This window comes from Oryza sativa, chromosome 4 (assembly GCF_034140825.1).
Source record: "Oryza sativa Japonica Group chromosome 4, ASM3414082v1".
In the NCBI taxonomy this organism is placed as follows: domain Eukaryota; kingdom Viridiplantae; phylum Streptophyta; class Magnoliopsida; order Poales; family Poaceae; genus Oryza; species Oryza sativa.
Window position 1 is genome coordinate 15097623 of NC_089038.1, and position 24249 is coordinate 15121871.

General features: G+C 41.4%; 1 protein-coding gene across 1 annotated transcript; it reads right to left on the reverse strand.

Moving 5' to 3' along the window:
- Positions 1-319: 319 nt before the first annotated feature.
- Positions 320-1815, reverse strand: LOC4335481 (cysteine-rich receptor-like protein kinase 6). The gene has a single exon (XM_015778468.3). The coding sequence runs from the start codon at positions 1623-1625 to the stop codon at positions 780-782; it is 846 nt and encodes a 281-aa protein (XP_015633954.1). The 5' UTR covers positions 1626-1815; the 3' UTR covers positions 320-779.
- Between the last annotated feature and the right edge of the window lie 22434 nt (positions 1816-24249).

The following is a 24249-nucleotide window of genomic DNA, read 5'->3' on the forward strand; positions in this document are numbered from 1 at the left end:
ACATAAGTTTACATATCTTTCATAAGAATATAATTATGTGATATCTTTTTTTACATATTTAATAACAATAAATTCAAGATATAATCGGATTGTAAATTGAATATAAATAATTTAAAAGAAAACTCATGTCAAGCTATTTTAAAAACGTAGAAAAGACATCGGAAGGGAGGAGAATGCTAGTGAGTAGGAAGATAGGCTACTGCATGCACATATAGCGGCCATGTAGCTTAGACATAGGTAATATGATGCCCTATCTTTTCTATTTGATTGGACGTCTAACTGAAAGCTTTGTCGATTATTTTAGCTTTTTTATAGGTGATGGAATAAAACATCTCGATTTTTGCTTAATGAGCTATATCCAATTATTACAGAATTCACACAAAAGCAATCTTACACAGTGAGTTTAGAAGCGCACCAACAAAATATTAAGTAAGCACAAACTAATACACACCAACACAAGATAAAGCTCCCACAACTACTGAATTTTATTTGTGAACCTCTACCTGAAGTTGGCGAAGAGCTGCATATCAATTATTTTAGTTATTGAACCGTTGTAAATTTGGTTTTAACTGGATCGATGTCCAGATTTATTCACTAAAATTTCTCGGGTGAACGTGGACATTTTGTCGGAATGTCCTAATAATAGTATAGGTATACGTGTAGAGATTTGCTTGCACTTTGTCGGCCATAGGTAGGGTGCACCTCCACCATTTTGGTGCGTAGAACTGTAGGCTGTAGCTACCGCAGCTTCCATCGGGTGCCAATGGCGACGACGCTGGCTAGACCTTGTCCGCCCGCAGCACCACCATGGGAGCTCCGGTGTAGAACGGGCCGACGCCCAGCTCAGACCTCAGGTAGCACCTCGCGCCGGCGACCCTCGCGCCCTCGCCGTTGAGCGGGAACACCTGCCACCACCGCGCCAAGACGCCGTCGAGGCACCTGCGGCACGACGCCGGCGGCAGGTCCGGCGAGCACTGCGCCATGGAGTAGATGTTGCGGAACCCCGGGTCGCGGGCGTCGTCCCCCACGCGCTGCCCCGTGGCGAACAGCCTCGCCGGGTTCTCCTCCACCGCGTACCGCACGGTGGCCGCGAGCAGCTCGGTCACCGCGCGGTCGTACGCCGCCACGACGCCGGCGCCTCCGGTGATGTTGGTGCCGCTGATGAGCAGCGTCTCGCCGCCGGCGTTGTCGGTGGCGGCGAGGAAGTCGCCCTTGTTGGAGAATCGGGCGTAGCACTGGTTGTACACGAGGGCCACGTCCTTGGCGCGGCCGTGGCGGCCGCCGCAGACGCGGCCGACGTCGGCGAGGACGCGGGTGCCGCAGTCGAAGCAGTCGGAGACGCTGAGGTCGCCGCGGCAGAGGAGGAGGCCGTAGACGGCGTCGGGCGCGCCGCCGCGGATGCCCGTGGCGAAGAGCGCCGACGGCGAGGCGGCGGCGCCCGCGCGGAGCGCGGCGGCGAGGTCACGGAGGTTGGACTCGTAGGCGCTCCCGGCCTTGTACGTGCCGGCGCTGGTGTCGCACGTCGGCCACGGCTGGCCGGCGGCGAGCGGAGGAAGCAGCAGCGCGGCCGCCGCCGCCGCCGCGACGACGGCGACGGCGTGGATGAGCGTACAGCGCGGCTGCATATTGGCGCGGCGTCACTCAGTTTAAGTTGGGATCGATGCAAATTAAAGCAGGTGAATATATATATAGGACGTAGCCTAGCGTACGTAGTTTTGGGCTGCACTGCGGCATCGATCTCCTACTTTTCGTTTTGGATTTGATCAAGTTCCAAATCGATCTCGGCAACTTGGGCAACTTGGGCGTGCGATAACGCACCAATCTGGCTGAATTCACAGTGATAGTTAGGTATTTGTCCACGCACACACCAACGCACACGTTCATTTTGACGCTTAATTGTCAGCACATGCGCGCGCGCGCCGGGGGGGGGGGGGGGGGGGGGAAGGGTCTCCAATCAATCGCTGGCTTGGTCCGCGCGTGCCGCTGCCTTTGCTATTCTAGAAGCCAGCAACTCTGGTTTCTGGCAGAAGCTGTTCATAAATCACAACGAAAGATGATAACAACGCAACAAAAAACGACCAAGATACGTCTCGAAACGTAAGAGAGTAACGGATCTTTGTTTGAATGGGTTTATTTATTAGATATTTGTTTTACCCTCTTAGGAATTTTTCAAACAATAGAAGGGTACCTCCTCATTGTAAAGTAACCAAATCAAATTATGCGATTTTTCTTGTTTCTTAATTAACCGACTATAGTTACAATACATATAGCCTAAACTTGTATAAAATGTGAAACAACACAGCTTTGTATAGGGTTAATAACTAGATTTTCCATATCTACTATAGGAAAAAATTAATATGATTTATACCGCCCTCAACTATGAAAAAAAAAAGACAACACACACCTCATCGGTTAAATCCGGACATTTAATCACATGCGGACATTTTTAGGTGGTTTTGAATCAAGTTTTCCCACGGCATACTCCAATGTGGAAAACGAGTTGACGAATAGATTGCCACGAGCATTTTTTCAACATTATTTATTAATATCTATGAAAAATTTATTCGCTTGACGAATAGATTGCCGCAAGTATTTTTCCAATACCTTTCTGTCAATATTGTGAATCTGTGTGCTTGTTTGTTTCCACCTCGTTCACGGAATCTCTAGACTAGCTATAGTCCCTATAATGCAGCAGGATCCTTACCTTATCAACGTGGCATATCATGAAAGCAATAGTAAGTTGCGTTGTGTGGTGAGAAATCCAACTAAATTATATTATGCAAATGTGCAACTCAATACCAATACGTTTGTATAAATCTGACAATGTACTTAGATCTTTTTGGTACATTTTTGGATCAAATTAAGATTTATTAGAGATGGGTATTTCTAGCTTTACAAATCAATGAATCTAGATCTACGATTACGTTGATAACATTTAGATAAATCATTTAATTCCCGATTTAGATAAAATTTAAAACTTTGCACCGCTATAATTTAACGTAAAAATTTTAAATTTACTGTGGGTCCAAGATCTAAAACTATGCCCAAGTGACTTAGTTAGTATATTAAATATTGAATAGTAGATTGAATGGTGCACCATCGATCCAATGGTTGCAGGAGTCGGCGGCACAATACCTCGGGCTACAGATTGATCTGTGGTTACAAGAGCGTGCAGAGATCGGTCTAGGCACCAATAGTATACCATTTGGGAGGTTCTGTGCATGCCTGTCAGGTGCTCGCTCGAGATGTTTTTGTCTGTATATCTGTATGGCTTCCAGAATCAGGCATAGACATCCATATTTATATATCCAGTTTCTTCCGTTTAACTGAAGTGATGAAATTTGTTTATCAGTTTTCCCATAAAGAACACGTTGTGGTCGGAGACTTGGTATCCTGATGATCAACCACAGGCATGTAAGAAATTAAACATGCATGCACGATCAGCCTGCATCGATGCATCAAACATATGGTAATTGGAAAAAGTACGAATTACCCCCTGATCTATTGCGGTAGTACGATTTATCCCCCGAAACTATAATACCGGACATTTAACACCCCAAACACTTAAAACCGAATAAATTACCCCCCTAACTCGATTTGAAGCGGTTTTCAGCCTACGTGGCACACACGTGGCGATACAGTCAGCAAAAACAAATAAAAACAGGTGGGGCCCACCTTTTAGCGTTTTTTTTCACTCCTCTCTCTCGGTTGACAGATCTTGCGGCTGGCGGGCGGCGAGCGGGTGAGGAGCCGACGCCGATGGGCGGCCAGCGGCGGGGATGGCCGCGGGCGGCGGACGGGTGATGAGCCGAGGCCAGAGGCAGGCGGGCACGGAGGCCGACGCCGACTGGCGGCCGGCGGAGGGGATGGCTGCGGGCAGCAGACAGGCGCGGAGGCGGCTGCAGGCGGCAGACGGGCACGGAGGTGACTGCGAGTGGCGGGTGGGCGAGGAGCGGACACCGACTGGCGGCCGGCGGCGGGGATGGCTACAGGCGGCGGGCGAGGATCCGAGGCCGGAGGCGGGCGGGCGTAGAGACCGAGGCCGGCGGGCGGGCCAGGAGGCGAGGCTGGCGGTGGGCTGAGCAAGCTACGCCGATCCTCCATCCCGCGAGCTAAGCAGGGTGGCGCCGCCGTCGTCTGTCCAGCTGTGGTGACTATGGCGAGCGGCGGCAACTGCGGCAGGGCGCCAGGCAAGGCTCTTCCCCTCTTTCTCTCTGGCACCATCGGGAGAGCGGACCCCAGGCCGGCGGCGGGCGTTGTGGAGGCGGTGATGGAACGCGGCGTGGCCCACGACGGCGACTACGGCAAGTGGCCTCCCCCCTCTCTCTGTCTCTCCGTAGCGCAGTCGGGAGAGCGGACCCCGAGGCCGGCGGTGGGCGTGGAGGGGGCGTTCAGGGCGTGCGGCGTGGCCCATGATGAAGCTCACGTGAAGGAATCGACCGCGGCAGGCGGCGGAGGTCCTCCCGCACCTCTCTCTCCTCTTCCCCTCTCTCGGCGAGCACGGCACCCCGGCGGTGCCCGAGGACGACCTCGGCTCGGCGGGGAAGGTTGTCTCGTCGTCGTCGTCCGCTGCTGTTGCCCCTACAAGCTCGCGCCACCCCCTCCCTCGCCGTCGCTCCCCGTCTCTCCCTCCCCTCACCGCCACCCGCACTCCACCGCCGTTGCTGCCTTCTCTGCCTGGGCCACCACCACCACCACACTGCAGCCATCCACCTCCTGCAAAAGCTCCATCTCGCGCGACTCACGCGTCGCCGCCACGGACGCGGTCGCCGACACCGTGCTTCGCGTTCGCCATCGCCGCTCGCCCTCCCGGCACGCCCGTCGTGCCCCCTAGCTGATGAGAGAGAGAAGAGAGAGAGGGGTGAGGTAGGAGTACATGACAAGTGGGCCCACAGCTTTTTAATATTTTATTTATTGGATTGCCACGTGGCGCCATGTATGTGCCACGTAGGAGCAAAACCACTCTGGGTTGAGCCAAGGGGGTAATTTGTCCGGTTTTGAGATTCGGGGGGGGGGGTAATTCGTACCTTTTCCTATGGTCTCTAAATGTCTCTGTATTCATCTGGAAAAGTAACCACATGATAGAAAAGGAGGCAAGACGCTTGAGCGAACTGTATGCAGCACGAACGCTGCCATGAATCAGAGGTGTCGAGTCGAAAATAGCCGTGTGCAACAAAAGAAAACTAGCAGAGCAAAGCTCCTCTGGTCTTGTGCGATTCGGACTGTCACTGCCACGAAAATCATTGAAGACTTTCTTCGATGCCCTGTAAAAGCCCTCTTACACACGGCTAAATGACGTTTCAAGAGACAGTTCGCTAAATGACATCTAACAAAAGGCCTATGGAAATAATATATTTGTGTAGAATAGTAAACGGAGAAAAATACTACGAAATATTACACATGTACGTATTAAGCTCAGGGACCGATATATACAAAATATACGTGGTAGAGATAAGAAAAGATTACATATAAGAAAAAAATTACACAAATCAATACTATCCTAATACATTTCTAAGTACCATATATATGTACTCTAACAATTTGTACACAGGTAGTCATCATGCCATATGAGGAAATCATGCCCTGTCTACATGATTGAGCTGATGTTGCAAATTAAATCCTGCATATCTACAAAACCTATGTCTCTTTCATTTGTAGATGGAGAAACTTGTGATTTCAAACAAAAGAAACCGCGGAGAATGAAGTGTTCAATCGATCAATTGTCCCATATTCCTAATGTGCTATAAGAAAAAAAAAGGAATACATTCAGTCCCTCGATGAACCAGAATCCTTCATAGTGGAAAAGCATCAATGGCTTCCGATGGACACATCAAAGCACATGCCAGCAAATAACTAGAACCTAGTTTCTCGAGCCTCTCTTGCTTCCTCGTGCTACATTGAGGCCGTGTTTAGATAGGGCCAAAGTGCCAAAAAACTCGGTACAAGGGGTGCAGTCTGGACTTTAGAACTAAACGGGTAGTCACCTGAAATTCGGCCATATTGCACATTTAAGGCCCAACAGTAGCCTAGGGTTAGGGTGGCCCATTATACCCCTGGGAGGCGCCGAACCCGCCGATCCTATCCATTCCCCATCGCCTCTTCACACGCGCTAACCCTAAGGTTCTTCTCCCCTGCGTCCACTCTCTCTCGAACTCATCGGCGTCGCATCTGTCCTCCCCGCCGCTGTAATCCAACCCTACCCTGGGTGAATCGAAGGGTTCCTCGTCCAGATCCATCACATCCGTGGCGGTGCGTGCAGCGGAATCGACGGGAGCGTGCAATGGATTTGTACGAGGGCGACAGCAACAACGGGGGCGACTACGGCGACAGCCATGATGGCGGCGGGTACGGCAACGGCGACAGCGGCCACGGCTACGGAGACGCCAATGACGGCAACAACCTTGGCGGATACGGCGGCGGGAGCACCATCCTCCTTTACGGGGCCGAGCATCGATTCGGCGCCAGCATCCCTACGCACGACTTCCTCGCGCAGCCTCTCCATCTCTCCCGTGATGGCGGCCGCACGTCCTACAACTCGAGTGGCTTTGGCGAGGGTTCTTCCAGCAGCCAGAACCCTCCCGGTTCAACTTCGGGGCTCTCGACCTCAACTACGGCGACAAGTGGTCGACCATGCACGGCTACCAAGACCTTCTTCGCAGTGGCGAAGGGGATGGCAGTCAATGCCCTCCTAGCGTAGGCGTCCCTCCCCGTACCGTGCATCGCACGCTCGGGTTGAGGGGCCGGCCAAGTGCTCAAGGAGCTTCCGGATCTGGGCCGCGACGGGGCGGTCGGATGTCGGCGGCAGGAGTTGACGGGCCGCATGCGATTGGAGCTGGGTTCCAAGCGCCAATGGCACCGCCATTTGGAGGTTCAGGCCATGGAGGCGTATTCGTGCCTCCCATCCAGCCTCAAGCTCGAGCCGCATCTCAGGGTCGAGGCCGAGGTAGGGGTCGCGGTGCACGGTGCCGGCTGACAGAGGTAAGGACGTTTTTAGGTGTTGCAATGTGTGGATTCCCATTTCATTTGAGGTTAACAAGTGGTTCATCTGATTAGTTGCTACGTACTACAGTTGTTGTAACTTGTCAAGTACAGCTAGTACAATACTTGCGAAATGTATTACAGCTACAGTTAGTTCGTATGGTTAATTTCTATGTATTACTGCTTACAGCTCTTATGTTAGTTGGTTAGTAATACAGCTATTACAAAAATTGTGGTACAATTTTGTGCAATAACATGACATAGTGAGCGCCGAGTTCATTGTGATAACGGTGTTTAATTCCGATTGATTGATATGTCGCAAGGTCATTGCTTTCCCGGTTTACTTGTCCCTCTAGGATTTCAACGACAGGGCATCGTGGACAAATGAGAACACCAAACTTTTTTGCGAGCTGTATTGCAAGCAAATAGATAATGGCAACTGCATAAGGGGAAGAATGAGTAAAGCAGGTTGGAAGGAGATCAGAAAGGGTTTTTATGCCACCACTGATTTGGTCCACGACAATGAGCAATTCGGATTTAGATACAGGGGTTTGAAAAATATGTGGACCTTCATATTGAGGTTGCGTACAGACACTGGTTTGGGCCGAAGACCTGACGGCACCATGGTTGCTTCAGACAAGTGGTGGGATGACAACACTAAGGTACAAAAACTTCACTTTTTCGTTGCGCAGTTTTACACATGATCATTCCTATGCATCTGACCGATGCATTCATTTTGTGCAGGACCACCCTGAATTTAGGAAGTTGAAGAATGGGATGCCCGACTATCTCGAAGAAATGGACCGCATATTCATGGGGGTGGCTGTCAACGGATCGACTTCATTTGTTCCTACATAGCCCGCAACCCAGCCGGCCAACCCCATTGTGGATGTGGAGGACAGCGAGGATGACGAAGAATCCGACGATGACGACTTCGACCCCCTAAGCCCCATCAGTGTTGGGACGAAGAGGTCGCACAGCATGAGGAGCACACCAAGCACGCAGAGTAGGGCTACTAGTCCAAGCAAGAAGTTGAAGAGCCCAGCCGTCCGCGCCGTGGTGAACGAATTGAAGGTGCACACGAGCTGCAGAAGGAGAAAGCGATAGCAATGGACAGCTATTCGGCACAGCGTGAGAAGAGGAGGGATGATGATGACTCTCGCGCGGGGGAAAAGGCTGAGCGCATCATGGCACTCAGTAGGGAGTGCTGGGTCACAGAGGCGACTCCACACTTGTGGGTTGCCATGTTCAAGATGCTCAAGGATCGAGATGCCGTCAATGTCTTTGAGCTGTCCAATCCTGAAGGAAGAAAGGCCCTCCTTGAGCACCTCGCACGGGTCGACAACTAGACCTTTTAATGCTTGCTTAACATGTTAATGTATCAGCCTTAGTTATATCTTTTGGGTTATGTACGCTTTGGAAGCTATGAGGTGCTATGTCTGTTAGTGCTGCTATGTCTGTTAGCTATGTCATTTATGGTATGTTGGCTACTGTTGTGTTGCAAACTATGTCATGCGTAATGTTGGCAATTAAATATAAGTTGTAGTAAGGCTGTCTTTCCAAATTCATTTCTTAATATGAGGATGTTTGAAAGTTACCGTTGTTATTTTACTTTTATTACAGGAGGATGTGCGGCTCCAACCTGTGGATACAAAGGATGAAGATTCCGACAAAGAGTTCGGCAGAGTTATGATGGAGTACTTTATGGACGATTATGCATCCACCGCGTTTCTGTACGGTACGTTACATCTTGCAAAACACATTGACAAGTACTACAACCAGTCAGAATATAGAGATGTTAGCACAACAATGAGTGCGTTGGAATGGGTAGAGAAGAAGCATGCAGACAGGAAGCGGTGTTACAACATGTTTAGAATGACCTCTGATATGTTCTATAGTCTTCATGATCTATTGGTCGACAAATTTGAGCTCAAGTCTAGCATGAAATCTAAAAGTATTGAGGCGTTAGGATTGTTTCTTTGGATGGCTGGGGCTCCACAGTCGGTTAGGCAAGTTGAGGACAGATTTGAGCGATCATTAGCAACAGTTCACAATATGTTCCACAAAGTTCTGGCAAGCCTTTTGAAGCTAGCTGCTGATATAATTAAACCACGTGACCCACAGTTTGCAACATTGCATTCGAGACTGAGGTACCTTAGGTTCTATCCTTATTTCAACGACTGTATTGGGGCGATAGATGGAACCCACATTCCTATGCAGGTTTCCAAAGATCATTTGGTTCAGCACATATGTCGACACCACATTACAACGCAGAATGTCATGGCATGTTGTGACTTTGACATGATATTTACATTCGTGCTTGCTGGATGGCCGGGTTTTGTGCATGACATGAGGGTGTTCAACGATGCAATGAGTACATACAATCATGTTTTCCCTCATCCACCTCCAGGTACACTGCTACCTATTCTATGTTTGCAATTTCTAACCTCCATCACGTGTAACGTACAGGTGTTTACCGCTGCAGGGAAGTACTATCTAGTGGACTCGGGCTATGCAAACCGGATTGGGTACTTGGAGCTGTACAAGGGCACGAAGTACCATAACACAGCCTGATAGCAACAGCAGCAGGGGAGCTGCACTTGTCCTTACGACTGCTGCCTCCATAATAGCTGAGCCAAAGGTGGCTTTCGGGAGGAACCCCTCCTCCCCGGCACGCGAAACGAAGCATGTATTATTGTATGATTAATTAAGTATTAGCTATTTTTTTAAAAAAATGGATTAATTTGATTTTTTAAGCAACTTTCATATAGAAACATTTTACAAAAAAAACACACCGTTTAGCAGTTTGAAAAGCGTGCGCGCGGAAAACGAGGGAGAGGGGTTGGGAACTTGAAGGTAAGAACACAACCAAAGGATAACATATGTATATCCAGGGTTCCTCATGTCTCCCAGTCCTAGAGAGAGTACATATATATAATACTACCTCCCTTTCAGATTATAACACTTTCTAGTATAGCCCACATTTATATAGATGTTAATGAATATAGGCACACATATATGTCTAGATTCATTAACATATATATGAATGTGGGCAATGCTAGAAAGTCTTATAATATAAAACGGAGGAAGTAGTAAGGATGAGAAAACTGCAATGTATGAATAGATCATATATATAGGCTGTATAAGTGGAAGAAAATATAAGCATATGTGGGCTTAATTGATTTTAACATATAAATGTTGATATCAAACATGTAAACTAGCAAAACCATCTCATGCACATAACCTAGAGATAAAATCGCACATGAATAAATCAAATGTACGGAATATAATTAAGGGTGCCGCTTTGACCACGCATGCTACAAAATGTTGACGATGACTTGTCACAACCGAGAAATGATGAAGGCATGTCACCGTGAATATACAGCGGGAAGCCACACGTAGCACTTCCCAAACACCTTATTCGCTTGCAGTGATGACTATACACAACTACTTTCTTTACACCGAAGAAGAGTTCGACCTAATGTTTTACGTCTGTCTTAGTAGATTTTATCGTTTGTTTTAGTGGATCCCTATTTAACATTAAAAGTATATTAATTTTTTCCCAATATCCTTTTCCTAGTGCAGGACTTTGAAGTAGAGAGTTTAAGAGAAATGCTCTCCCAATCGTCGGTGTTTGCCGGTGAGTGGGATCTCGTAGATTGTGTATTGCACATGAGTGTGGGATGGAGTAGATCGATTACAGACAATGGTGCAATATAGAAGTGAGGCAAATTAAACCCAATATTATTTATGGTGTGTGTTTTATGAAGGTGGCGTCTCGGTATTATTAAGATATGACTAGAACGTCTGGACAATCTTCACAGCTCGAAATCGAACCAGATAAATCGTGCTAGACTGATATGGATTTTTACATCACACCAGCACAAGAAAAGATGTACTACAGACTTGACTATGGCAAAGATAGCAAATGAATCCCTCCGGGATTTATCATGTTTTTTCTTATCAAAGTACAAATGATCAGTTGGTGTAGTGCTCGATCCTGTATACACGTAAAAAAAAACATCTGAAAATGAATCGTAGGGTTTTGTCCTAATAACCCGATTGATTTATGAGAAAGTTCTGTGGAAGATCAAAAACCATCCCAACTTGGTATGCAGCTTTCGAAATAATTAAGGCTGTGTTCTTTCCTGGGTGATCTGGGTGATTGTGAGTGAGTTTTGCTTCGTTTTCCACGCGCACGCTTCCCGAACTACTAAACGGTGCGTTTTTTGCAAAAAAATTATATAGGAAAGTTGCTTTAAAAAATCATATTAATCCATTTTTAAAGTTTAAAATACTTAATAGTCAATTAATCATGTGTTAATGGCTCATCTCGTTTTGCGTATCTTCCCAATCTCCTATATCTCCTCCCCTCAAACACAGCCTAAGGCTACAATATCCCCATAACTCTGCCAAGCATGTCCTGGAGACATAGACCCAATGAATTAACTAGTTTACAACAGTGAAATTCTGACATAACCTGGGGAATATATATGCACAAGCACTTAAACTGCAGTACCTAGTTCATGGCAGATACAAAACTGGCATAGACTTTAGGTTTATCATTGTGCAAAATGTTATTACAGAGGCTAAAAAACTGCACTCAAAGCACCAAAGTGTGGTTAGCCAGGGCCTGCTAGTAGGGATGAAAACGGATCGAATACGGTTGGAAACTAGCTCTATCATATTCGTTTTCATATATTTTTTTTGAATCGAAATCGGAATCGGAAACCCGGATATGAAAACGGAATCGAATATTATCGAATACAAATACGGAGGGAATACGAAGCGAAACGAATACGGTGACGAATATTAGTCAGAATATAAAAACCCCTCACTACTCACAAACGATTTTTGATATTGTGTTTCTAAAATCATGCTCTATCATGTTATTGTGTTTTTACTGCTATTATTTTGGCCATTTTTTTGTGACTTTGTTTTATCAATTAAAAATTTGAATTTCAAAACTTCGAATGATATTTTGAAGCAGTAAATAAATTCAGCTGAAAATGTCATGAACATAAAAGTTGTAGAACTCATCAAGACATTCAACTTTTATTTTGGTCATTTCTTCATCCGACAAAGTGATAGTAACATTGTTCACAAAATTTAAATCTCTCTATTATAGTTTATAAAAACAAATGACAGATATGTAAATTTTGTGAACAATGTTACTATCACTTTGTCGGATATAGAAATGACCAAAATAAAAGTTATAGATCTTGATGAGTTATACAACTTTGTTGTTGATGACTTTTTCAGTTGAAATCATTTAGTATTTGAAAATGTTGTTTGAAGTTGTCATATTTTCAAATTCAAATTCAAATTGTTCAAACAAAGTCATATAGAAAAATGACCAAAATAAAAGTTATAGATCTTGATAAGTTATAAAACTTTGTTTTTGATAATTTTTTCATTTGAAATTATGTACTACCCGAAAAAATTATTTGAATTTCTTATATTTTAAAATTTAATATTTATATAGTTCAATCAAACTCGGATGGAGAAATGACGAAAACAAAATTGGTAGGTCTCAATGAGTTCTACAACTATGTTTTTGATAACTTTTTCATATGAGTTCATTTAGTATCATAAAATTTAATTCGAAGTTCATTTTTTCTAATAAGTCTGATTTGCCTTCTCTTTGGGTTGGGCTACCTCATGGGCCTTATGTGTAAGTCGGATATGCAATAAAAAATACAGGATAATATCCGACAGATATCCTATTCCGACGAATATCACCTATATCATATTTATTTTTATATCTGAAAAAAGTATCCGAATTTAAAAATTTCTAGATATATCAGACCGAAACTATCTGAATAAAAAAAAGTCAATTCGAACGGAAATTATCCGAATCACTTTGCAGCACAGCATTTCCCAACGCCTCCAAGTCCCAGGCACAAGTGTTTGGAGAGAAGACACGATGCGTGATTAAACAGTAACTGGCGCATCTCCCTAGTTTCTTCTGGTAATAAGAGCCAACACATACGTGGAATGGAATGGTAGTTTTTTATAGACATCCTCTCGGTGCGTCGTATAAGAACGGTAAAGTTTTTTCTTTCAAACTATGCATATCTCTAGCCAGAGAACTGACTACTAGTACCTTCATAATATATGTGTTCATGTGCGCAAATTGGCAGACTACCTACCTCAAAACTATTACTATCTTAACTTATGTCGATTCAAATCTCAGAATCTTCAATAATTAAGTTATAGAAATATCAGGATTTAATGTACAGAAAGATTTGTCCACATCACCAAGAATATTTTTTTTACTCATAGTTAAATCTAGAATTAAGATTACCTTTGAATCGCAAGAATAGAAATACACGGGATTCTAATAGTATTATATGTGCAAAACAGATTATTGCAAAATATAGGAAAAAAGTGTAAAACAAAAGAATTGCAAAATACAAGAAAAACATAGAAATAACCGTTTGATTGGACTGCAGAAAAACGTAGGAATCAGATGAGAGAGATAGACTAAAAGGGAAACTTCCACGAGGTTGGAGTTCTTACTAAATTGTCTAAAATCTCTATAGGATTGTCTATTCCATATGAAGTTCAAAGGATAATATAAGATTCAATCATTTGTTTCAAAGGTTTTCATAGGAAATTTTTCCTATTGGATTGAAATCCTCCGAAATTCTTATGTTTTTTCTTCAAATCAAAAGGGCCTAAATGCTTTACTCAGGGCGATATGGATAAATCTCATACGTTTATTTTTTATTCAATTATAGTTTTTGGTTTTCACTACATATGGTGCATGTATAACAAAACTTACTAATACATGGGAAGGAATGGCTCGGAGAAGACTCTTGTCTAGTACTACTATGTTCCACAAATCTTAACCTGATCGATCAACAGGCTTCAAACTTTCTTTTTCCACACTTCGATTTGTTTGAGCGCCTCTGTTTTTCCCCTGTTTGTTCGGAGCTCTGTTCCGCCACTGTTTTTCACGTCATTCATATTGTGTGATTTGTGTGAACTGCCACATTTATCTTCGTGTGATTTAGCTCTTGTTTATTTTCCAACTTTTCCTTCAAACTAGGAAGGTAACCCGCGCGGCACCTTTACTTAGTGGTGTTTGAAATTTTGTTATCATGTTTATGTATAATGGAGCTGGTTCATATGAAACTATAATTTATATTACATGTGTTTAGATTTTTTTTTTAAAAAATATCATATTAATTAAAACCGTAATATTTTTTTATACTAAAGATGTTTTTGTAGATTTTAGGATATATTAGTTTAAGAAATTTTTTATTAAAAATGTGGTAATATGATTTCTTTATCTAATTTATTAAATTAAGACATACCCACGTACTCTTGTTTGCTTCTCCTACCTCCATCCATAAATCGAAAGATTTAAATTTTATCGTAGATTATAAGGGATTATAAATACTACTCGTACCATCCAACCATCTCTCATTTAATTTTTATCCAATATTACTTTAACCACCTTATAATTCTCCAACTACCCCTATTTAATGAGACTTATTTAATGAGGGCAAAATACCCCTTGTTGGGCTTCTTAGTATTTTTTTCATTCCTCCTTATTTCCTATAAAATTATATGATCCATTTTAGGCAGAAGATAGTAATTAAAAAGAGCTTAATTCGTAGAAGGATTTATTTGTACCTTTCTGGATTGATTTAGCTTTACCTATTTGTATAGTTAAATAGACCTCATATACACGATGAGAGATATAATTAAGTTGGTAGAAAGACGTCACATGTTTAGTGGTACATAGTAATGTGTCCACCAATTGTATTTTTAAAAAAAGGTGGTTATTTTGTCAGCGGTAATTTTTAGGATTTTCTTTTATTCAGCAGTTAACTTAATTGCCATATGGAGAAAAAGAGGTGACAACCTATGGGCTCGTCTCGTCCGTGAGGAGGAAAGTGGATACATGCTCGTTCGTGAGAAGGGAAGTGGATACGTGCATTGTACATATGAAATCTGACGGTCTTATCGATCAATAATCTTTTTAAGATATAGATCTAATAGTTTAAAATAAGGTACATAGGTTTGGGTAATACGATTTTTTTTCTCAGAATCTCTTATATTTACTTTAGTTTATTAGAGCATCATATGGTGGCTTAGGAACGTTTATAGAAAGCCATGTGGTATCTTGACAGAGTTTATAGGACATTTAATGGAATTTTAGTATATAATAATAGATAATTCATGTCATGTTAATTAATATATCAATCAATAATTAAATAATTTGTATGTGTAGTGCCAACATAATTTTTTATTGGTTCGCCACTGAACAATTAAGTTGGTACAAAGTAATGAGTCCACCAATTTTATTTTAAAAAATAAGGTGGTTATTTTTTCAGTGGTATTTTTTAAGATTTTCTTTTTTGCAGTGATTAACTTAATTGCCGTATGGGGCGAAAAAAAAAGAGGCGACAGCTTGTGAGGAGGGAAGTAAATACGTGCGTTGTATATAGAGACTTTGGCAGTCTTATTGATTGGTAGGTTTTTTTTAATTAAGATATAGATCTAATAGTTTAAAATATGGTACATTGGTTTGGGTAAGACGATATTTTTCTCAAAATCTCTTATATTTACTTTAATTTATAAGAGCATCACGTGATGGCTTAGGAATATTTATAGAAAGCCACGTGGCAGCTTGAGAGCGTTAGTAGGACGTTTAATGGACTTTTACTAATAATAATAGATAATTCATGTCTTGTTAATTAATATATCAATATATAATTAAATAATTTGTAGGTGTAGTGTCCAAATATTTTTTTTATGGGCTCGCCACTCAAATGGAAGGAATGGTATATATCCAATTGATGTCCCAATAATTTTTTTTGAGTTCCCACTGAAGATTAAGGATATATAGATCTAAGTGACGTATTATAGTTTTTTATATAGAAGCATATATACTAAGAGAATATTTATAGCTATCTAATTAAAATTTTATAGTATGTATTGGTTGTTAGCTAGAAAATAGGAAATAGGAGAGATGGAAGGGGACGGAGGGAGTACGTACATATATGTGCAAACATATTTTTTTTCTTTTTGAAACTTATTAGGTGAACGTGTGAACGGAGAGGAAACATACATATTTTTTTTCTTCAATATAAGATTTAGTGGTGAAAATTAATAATTTAATAGGTTAAAAGTTTAATGGACTTTTAGTATATAATAGATAGATAGATAGATAGACTTCCAACTTTTCCATCACATCAAAACTTTTCTACAAACATAAACTTTCAACTTTTTCCTTCAAACTTTTAATTTTAATCAAACTTCTAATTTTAGTGTGGAACTAAACACACCCTTATATCTTCCGGTCGTCGACTCCTCGTCCATAGATACTACCACATAGCCCAGAGGCACTATGACCGATCAATAATCACACATATACCAGCCAATAAAGTTAGGCGTTCGCGTGACTCTGACCTTCTTAATATGGTATGAAAATTTATAAAGTTTTCACCATAACAAAATAAGTATAAATAATCATCTTCACTACTACTTGAACCACCGCCTTCTCAACCATCTCTAGTGTTGTGTGACCATCTTATCTGGACTTGAGATGTAACACAGATTAATAACCTTACATTGCAATAGCGGTGGTTTAGAGTACTGATAGGGTGATTTTCCACGACTTTCTAAGATTATATAAAACTCATGTATATGTGGTATGGTAATATCATTGTCCTATTTCCGCACTGGATTTAATTTAAAAATATCATTTTTTTCTCCTCGTTATAGTACTAATTAGAACTTCTTTCAAGTATATTATTCTTATTGCGTAAGTCATGATAATATAAGCTAGGTGTATTTTAAACATACTCCCTCCGTTTCATAATGTAAGACTTTCTACCATTGTCCACATATATAGATGTTAATGAATCTAGAAACATACATATATCTAGATTCATTAATATCTAAATAAATGTGGACAATGCTAAAAAGTCTTACATTGTGAAACGGAGGAAGTAGTAATTTCTCAAGTCTCATCTATAGATAAATAAGACACCTTAAAATATGTTTTACAATGCAACCATTTCAAAGTAGTGACCTACTACTCTGTCAAAAAAAAAAAACCGAATTCCTAGCTACAAATCTGGACACACGCAAATTAATTAAGGATTGGTCTTTTTTTTTTTGACAGAATGGTACCAAATTAATTAAGGGCTTATATATAAAACAAATTCAAATTGTAAAACTGTCATCATGCGTCTGCCTCTTCCTTCAACTAACCTATGTCTGTTGCTAGTTTATCTCGTGTAGACCCTAGAAGTACCATGAAGATATGCTAGCACCTTTTTTTTTATTTTGCTTTATGTCTTTATCAAACGGTATGTTTTGTTTCATCGTAGAATCCGACGGCTAATAATATTTACTTTTCAGTACTTCAGATATCTGGTCAATTAATTGTCTATTACACACATCGCATACGTATGATTTGATAATTTGCTTCGAGATACCTGGATTGAAAGCAATGTTTTTAATGAAAATAGCAGATGCAGCGACGATCAGCACGTGCCTCCAAGTCATACACTGTGACCAGATGTCAAACTCGAAGTTTACAACCAAATTAAAATGCCAAGCATACATATGTTTTTGTTAACGAGTTTACAACCAAATTAAAATCAAGTCCAAGTCCAGCCGGTAACATGGTACTACCATACTCTTAAAAAAATAGCATGCATGGTAATTAAGTCCATCACATCTTAAATCTTTGAAAAGATAATCACAAAACATCATCCAATAGATAATAGATGTTGCATCAATAAGAAAACAAAACAGATAATAAATCCCAGTCATTGGAAAAAAGAGGGTGTTCTTGAGTTTTTCAGTGTCTCCTTCATATGTGGGAGAGAGATATAGAGTAAAGAAGACACCCATCAGAAATAAAGAAAAAAATAAATGTTTGTATGATTGAGAGAGATGATAAAAACATTTCTTTCTTAAAAAAACATAAATTTTATATATTTTTCACTAACATTCTTCAGTGACATAATACCAGTAATAGATTATTCTTAAACATAAAAAAAGGATAATGATAGTCATGCGAATGCACGACGTCTTGCACTAGTATATATGGTCAATAATTTCAGTAAATCGAAATGTGAACAGGAGCGATTCAAGTCCTTGGTTATTGTTGTAGGGCTGCACAAGCAGCTATAGGCTATAGCTGCCCCGGCGTGAATGGAACACTCTGGCAATATTACTGGGTGCTTGAATAGGCTGTTGATCGACCTTCCCGTCTATCTCACTGGGTGCTAATGCAGGCCTGCAGGGTACTTATTTTTTACAAAATTTATTCCCTTGGCGAAGGTGGATGTTCCTGATGCCTACCAAGCTTAAAATGCTGCCCAGTCCAAAAGGAAAAGCAAATATGACAGTGGCAATGTTCATAGTAGTTAACCCTTGTCTGGTTGTTATATATTTATCCTTTCCACCAATTTTTGGTCATAAATTAGAGGTGCAATGCCATCCCTGTGTGTTTTTTAATGAGACCTTTCACAGTCCTTGAAGGGAGGCGGTACCATATTTGACCGTTGATCTGGCGCGATCTAACAGATGATATTGCTTGGTACCACGTCCTCACATGTGGAGGTACCGATTGAGCATGTGGTAGTGGGAGGGGTAGAATTGTACTTTCGAATCAATCCTTTCTCCCGATCCAAGCATTCAGCGAACTCTCTTCGTCCCTCCATCTCCACATTCGAACGTCGTGCCCCCCTTCCGTCTTGCGCTCGAACTTGGATGGCCGCTGTCTCCTCCACTCCCGCTTGAATGCCGAAACTGCCGGCCACCATCATCTCCGCTCTTCCTCATCCTTTGATGCTCTCCCCCTACGGCCCTGCCCCATGTGGATGTCGTTGGGCCAGATCCAACCGCTGAGGTTGGGGTGCCAGATTTGGTTAAGGATGCGCTTCCGCGAGCTTGCAAAGACGCTGATTGGAGACCTCTTGCCACCCTCTCGGCGCTAGTACGTCAGAGGGGGAGACCATGTGGATATGGTTGGTCGACAGTGACGGAGATCTCTCAGATGGCGGAGATCAGCGAATATATTACAAATGATTTTCTGTTTATTTCGCACGTCTTGGATGTGGTTGGTCGATAGCGTCGGAGATCTCTCAGACGGCGGAGGTCAGCAAACATATTGCAAATGATTTTCTGTTTATTTCGCACACAAGGCGTTCGGCGGAAAACAAAATGCTGGCCTCCCAAATTATAGATTATAAATGGAAAGCGTCCTTCCCTGCAACGCTCCGGCGCTCTCTACTTGTATTATTATACTACAAGTAGAATTCTTGCTCTTTCTTCCTCTTCCTACCGTTCTGCCACTTGAATCTCCGGCGGGAGCTGCCGTGAACTCCGGTGTGTTCTGCTGGTGTCCCTCCCGAACCTGAGCACCACCTCTGCCACAGCAACTGCACCGTCTAAGCATGCCTCCATAACCCCATTTCCTCATCCTAGTAGGGGCGATGCAAAAGATGCAGCATCGGGTACAAAGACGAAGAGAGATAGAAACCATGCAATTAGAACGTTATTATATGCATGTAGTACAGAAGTTGTCATCTCATAATTAACTCTCTGCCCCATTGTAATACACACCTAGCAAAAGTGAAGGGAAAAAGAGTGTATTAGTGTGTTTCTTTAAATAGGAGAGTGTGTTTTTTTTATCTCCTGTTAGTTTTATCTTTTTGTCCTTTTACCTTTACTGCAGGATTCTTAACCTGTAACATTATTGTAGTACATAAGGAGAAACATATTTGCCAACCACTATTTTAGGGACTCTCGTAATTATATATATGATGTTATTTTTAGTGTGAAAGCCTCCTAAATATTTGGAAATGACTAAATGGGGACGTTTTATATTGTACTTGAGCAAGACAGCTCGCAAATGGATTAAGCCCCTTCTGTAATTCATCAGTTAATGTGATGCATGATTGCTGATTCTGAACAAAGACAGTGTCAATGAAAACAATTGAAGTGTTAGCAATTGGTAACTTGTGAGGAATTAATCTGAATCGTCAAAAAACTATGCCAAGATGGTCCCTAAGCTTTACAGCCTTACGAAAGCGATTACTCTGGAACGGTTTCAGAGAGAAACTATGATGGAGATCGACAATTTCTTTGGTCAAATTAAGATTCCAATAAAATATCAAACTAAGAATAGGCTTCCATGGCGCAAATATAATATATATAAACATCGTAAAAGGATGCACAACCTTCCCAGCATATAATCTCTAATACCGATTTTTGGGTCCAGACTCTTGTTTTCCATTGGGCCACGTGGCGCCCTACAAATTTGGTTAGGGCTCACTGAAAAACTGCCACGTGTGATGCGTGAAGTATCCGGACTGAAAGAGATCGGGAAAAAAAAACGTAAACATTTGCCTGCGTGTGTGTGCGGGGTGGGCTTTGCATCTAGCTAGGCTGTGCAACCTTGGGCCTGGGCCTGTCCCTGGCGCCCCACGGCCTTTCTGTAATATGTAATATGTACCGCAGTCCGCAGTACTGGTGAATGGCCTCTTCACGCAGCGCTAAGCACGTTCGTTCAAAAGAAAAGGGAAGAAAAACAGCGTGAAGAACTGAAGTGTACAGAGCCAGTATAGAACAAAATAATAGTAATAAAAAGAAAAGGAGAAAAAAAAGAAAATAATAGGATTATGCAATCAACTACAATTACTCGGAATGAGGAAAAGTCACTTCATGTTAGCATCATGTGTTTCTAGAAAATTAGAAAAAAATAGTGAAATTAAATGGAAAAAAAATATAGCAGCAATAAGGATTGCGTTAGGACAATCTAAAGTCTCTAGATAAATACAATCTAGAATGTTTACTTCAAACAAGGAAAATTAATACCTAAATTTCTATAGAATGGAAAGAATAAAAAGTGAAATTAGATGAACAGATATGTATTCTCTGTTAACCGACAAGTTCAGCACTACTTTCCTATTAATTCGGAGCATTTTGTTTTTCTTTTATAATCCTCACATTATACTTTTTCTAGATACTAGGAATCCATTTATTTTGGAACATGGGTAAGTAAAGACAATAATTTTGCTATATTTTTTGTTTGTGAAACTCAATATAGTTATAGATGCTTATATGTACGCGCGTATATTACTCACTCCTATAAATATACACACGGGCACCTTTTAGGACTGGGCCGTTAGGCATATATTTGAACTGATTGATAGGTTGCCTATCATTGAAACAACAAATAGTCGTAAAATGTAAGAACTCGTACTAAGTCTATGACCTAAACCTGTATAGGCACGGAACCTAACCAGCTGAGCTGCATTAGAATAAGTCTATGACCTAAACCTGTATAGGCATGGAACCTAACCAGCTGAGCTGCATTAGAATAACTGGATATATGAAATCAAGATAAGTATGTTTACTATGTCGATGTCCCTTGCTCTAAATAAAACCAGCATAAACAAAAAGGTAACATAAGACACATTTATTTTAGATATGTATTTCGGACTTATTATACAAAGAGCAATGCTACATGTACTAAATTTTTTTCTTGCTAAACTTTTACTAACAATCATTTCAACCGTTTGATTTAAGTACATGCACAACCTTCCCAGCATATATACTACCCTAGTTCATTGCTCCAAACAGGCACAGATATAGTACAATATATACATACATGTATATTAATTTTGAGTAGTCGTAATGACCTGCGTAGCACCCCAACATATTGAGTTCAAATCTACGTAGGAGTGAATTTTAGATTGGGTTATTTGAAGTAGTAAGTTCTAACTTAAATGGCTGCATATGGCTGTATATATCCGGTTACATGTATATGCTGGGTAAAAAAATACTCTTCCGAAAATATAAATTCATCAGTTCTTACTTCGAGTATGTACACTGAATCATGTCAATTAATTTGAGGTCTATCTTTGTTGTAAAAAGCAACTATGCAGCGCAGCAACAAAATGTGCAACTAGCTAGTACACGGCAGAGTTGCACAAAGCAGCTGGAGTAGACTGCGACTTCTTTCCCGCCGGTGCCGTTGGAGCTTTAAATTTCGAAATTCTTTCCCGGGGGACCGAAATTACCAAAATTTTGGAAATGTTGAATTTTTTTTAGCTGAAATTATTTGAAATTTTCTGTCTTAATGAATTTTAATTAAATTTGACCAAAATCAGAAAAATTTACAAAAAAAAAAAAACCGAAAATTTCGGGCGAGATGTGAGCTTTCCGGTAGGGGACAAAATTACCGAAATTTCAAAACGAAATTGCAAACCCTGCCCTTAAGTCGACATTCTCATTGGCGGAGTGGTGAAACCACGGAACTTTGTAAACTATCAGAAGAAAACTGACAGATTTCGTGGCGTCACTGCAGCACAACAATTCCTGGGACCTCCCAGTCCAAACATAGATATATAGAATGTATGGTAGGATGGATGCAATGACCGAGTGAATCATAAGTGGAAATGCTTCACTTCCAACAAATATATACTCCCTCCGTTTCAAAATATTTGACACTGTTAACTTTTTAGCATATATTTGACCGTTCGTTTTATTTAAAAAAAATTGTGAAATATATAAAACTATATGTGTACATGAAAATATATTTAACAATGAATTAAATGATATAAAAAGAATAAATAATTATTTAAATTTTTTGAATAAGACAAATCGTTAAATACGTACTCAAAAGTTAACTTTGTCAAACATTTTGAAACGGACTGAGTAGAAGCTAGCAACATGCATAGCATATCTCAGCCATTAATAATCTCTGGCTGCCTTAAAACTATAGCCAATTCTTTTCGTAGCTAGAAACCATCCACTTAAAACGTACTAGAGTACACATGTGGTAACACAAGTTGTTGTCTTATAACTTTTTGCCCCATTGAAGCACACTTGTGATAAAATGAAGGGAAAAGAGTGTATCAGTGTTGTTTAATTAGAGAAGTGTGTGTTTGTTTATCTGCCTCTTAATTAGTTTTCCCAGGGAAAATCATTACAATGCAAGCAGCAAAAAAATCACGTCATGCAGGGGAGGGCCCACGATTTTGAGGTTGCGTATAAGCGTACTCAAAGTAGAAAGGGGTAAAAGAAATTTATCTTTGACAGTTTGTATGTTGTTTCACGAATCACAGAATTAGGCCATAAAAGTTGTGTGAATTGGACCCTCATAGGAGAGGAAGCCAAGCCTAGAAAGACAGGTTTATTTACTAATTATATATATTTTTAACTTTTTTATAAACATACATATAACAAAAAAAATTGGGTCTCCATTTGAATACCCGTGAATCTAATTGGGCCGCTCTGAGCACCGTGAATGGAATTACTAAACAAAATGGAATTAATAAGGCTGCGTTCTTTTGCAATGGTTCCCAACTCCATCCTCTTTTCCGCGTGCACGCTTTTCAATTATATGGTTTGTTTTCTACAAAAAAAATTCTATTGGAAAGTTGCTTTTAAAAATCATATTAATTCACTTTTCAAGTTAGTTTTAGCTAATACTTAATTTTTTTTACGGTTAAACAGCAGGAGAGGCTCCTACTACGCTATATTAAAAAAGGGGGGAAATTATGTACAAGAGCTAATACTTAATTAATCATGTGCTAATGTGCTTTTCCATTTTCTATGCTGGAAGGGAAGGTTCCCAATCAGCACAAACGAACACAACCTAAATGGCTGTTGATTGAGAATTGTGGGATTTGTGTCACAATCAAACCTTGGGATTTGTGTCACAATTTGTGCTCCGACAATCCCAACTCGTTCTCCTCTAGCTCTAGAGAATCTTCGGCACCCGGCGCCGGCATGTTGAGTTAGGGTTTAGGATCCCGGGTTGGGGTGGAGGTAGGAATGGAGGCAAGGGAGAGGGAAGAGGCTTAGAGGGATGGTTGTGAGAGGCAGCGTTCCTATAGGCGGTGAGCAGCTAGAGCCATGGGGATGGAGCAAGGCGACTGGCCAGCAATGGTGCGTGGCGGGGAAAAACCAGAGCTTTGTGGTTAGGACATAGGAAAGATGGTGGGATGTGCCGTAGAGCAAAAAAGGGAACTGGTGATTGATCCGGGCGACCCTTGGTTCCAAATATATAATGTGTATTTTCTCTAAAACATAAGGGAACAAGGGTAGGATGGCTAGAGCTAACCACTCTCAACGCATAGATCCCGGTTTGAGTCCCCATGCCACAAGCCTTTTCTATGATTTTTGTAAACCAAAATCAGTAGTACGGGGCTAAAGGCAATGGAATGGGCCTTAATTTGGCCCATTTATCTCCTCTGCCTGGTTCGACCAAAGGGGTTTAATGCC

Excerpts from the sequence above, each read along its gene's own strand:
- LOC4335481 (XM_015778468.3), bottom strand. The coding sequence starts at position 1,625 with ATGCAGCCGCGCTGTACGCTCATCCACGCCGTCGCCGTCGTCGCGGCG.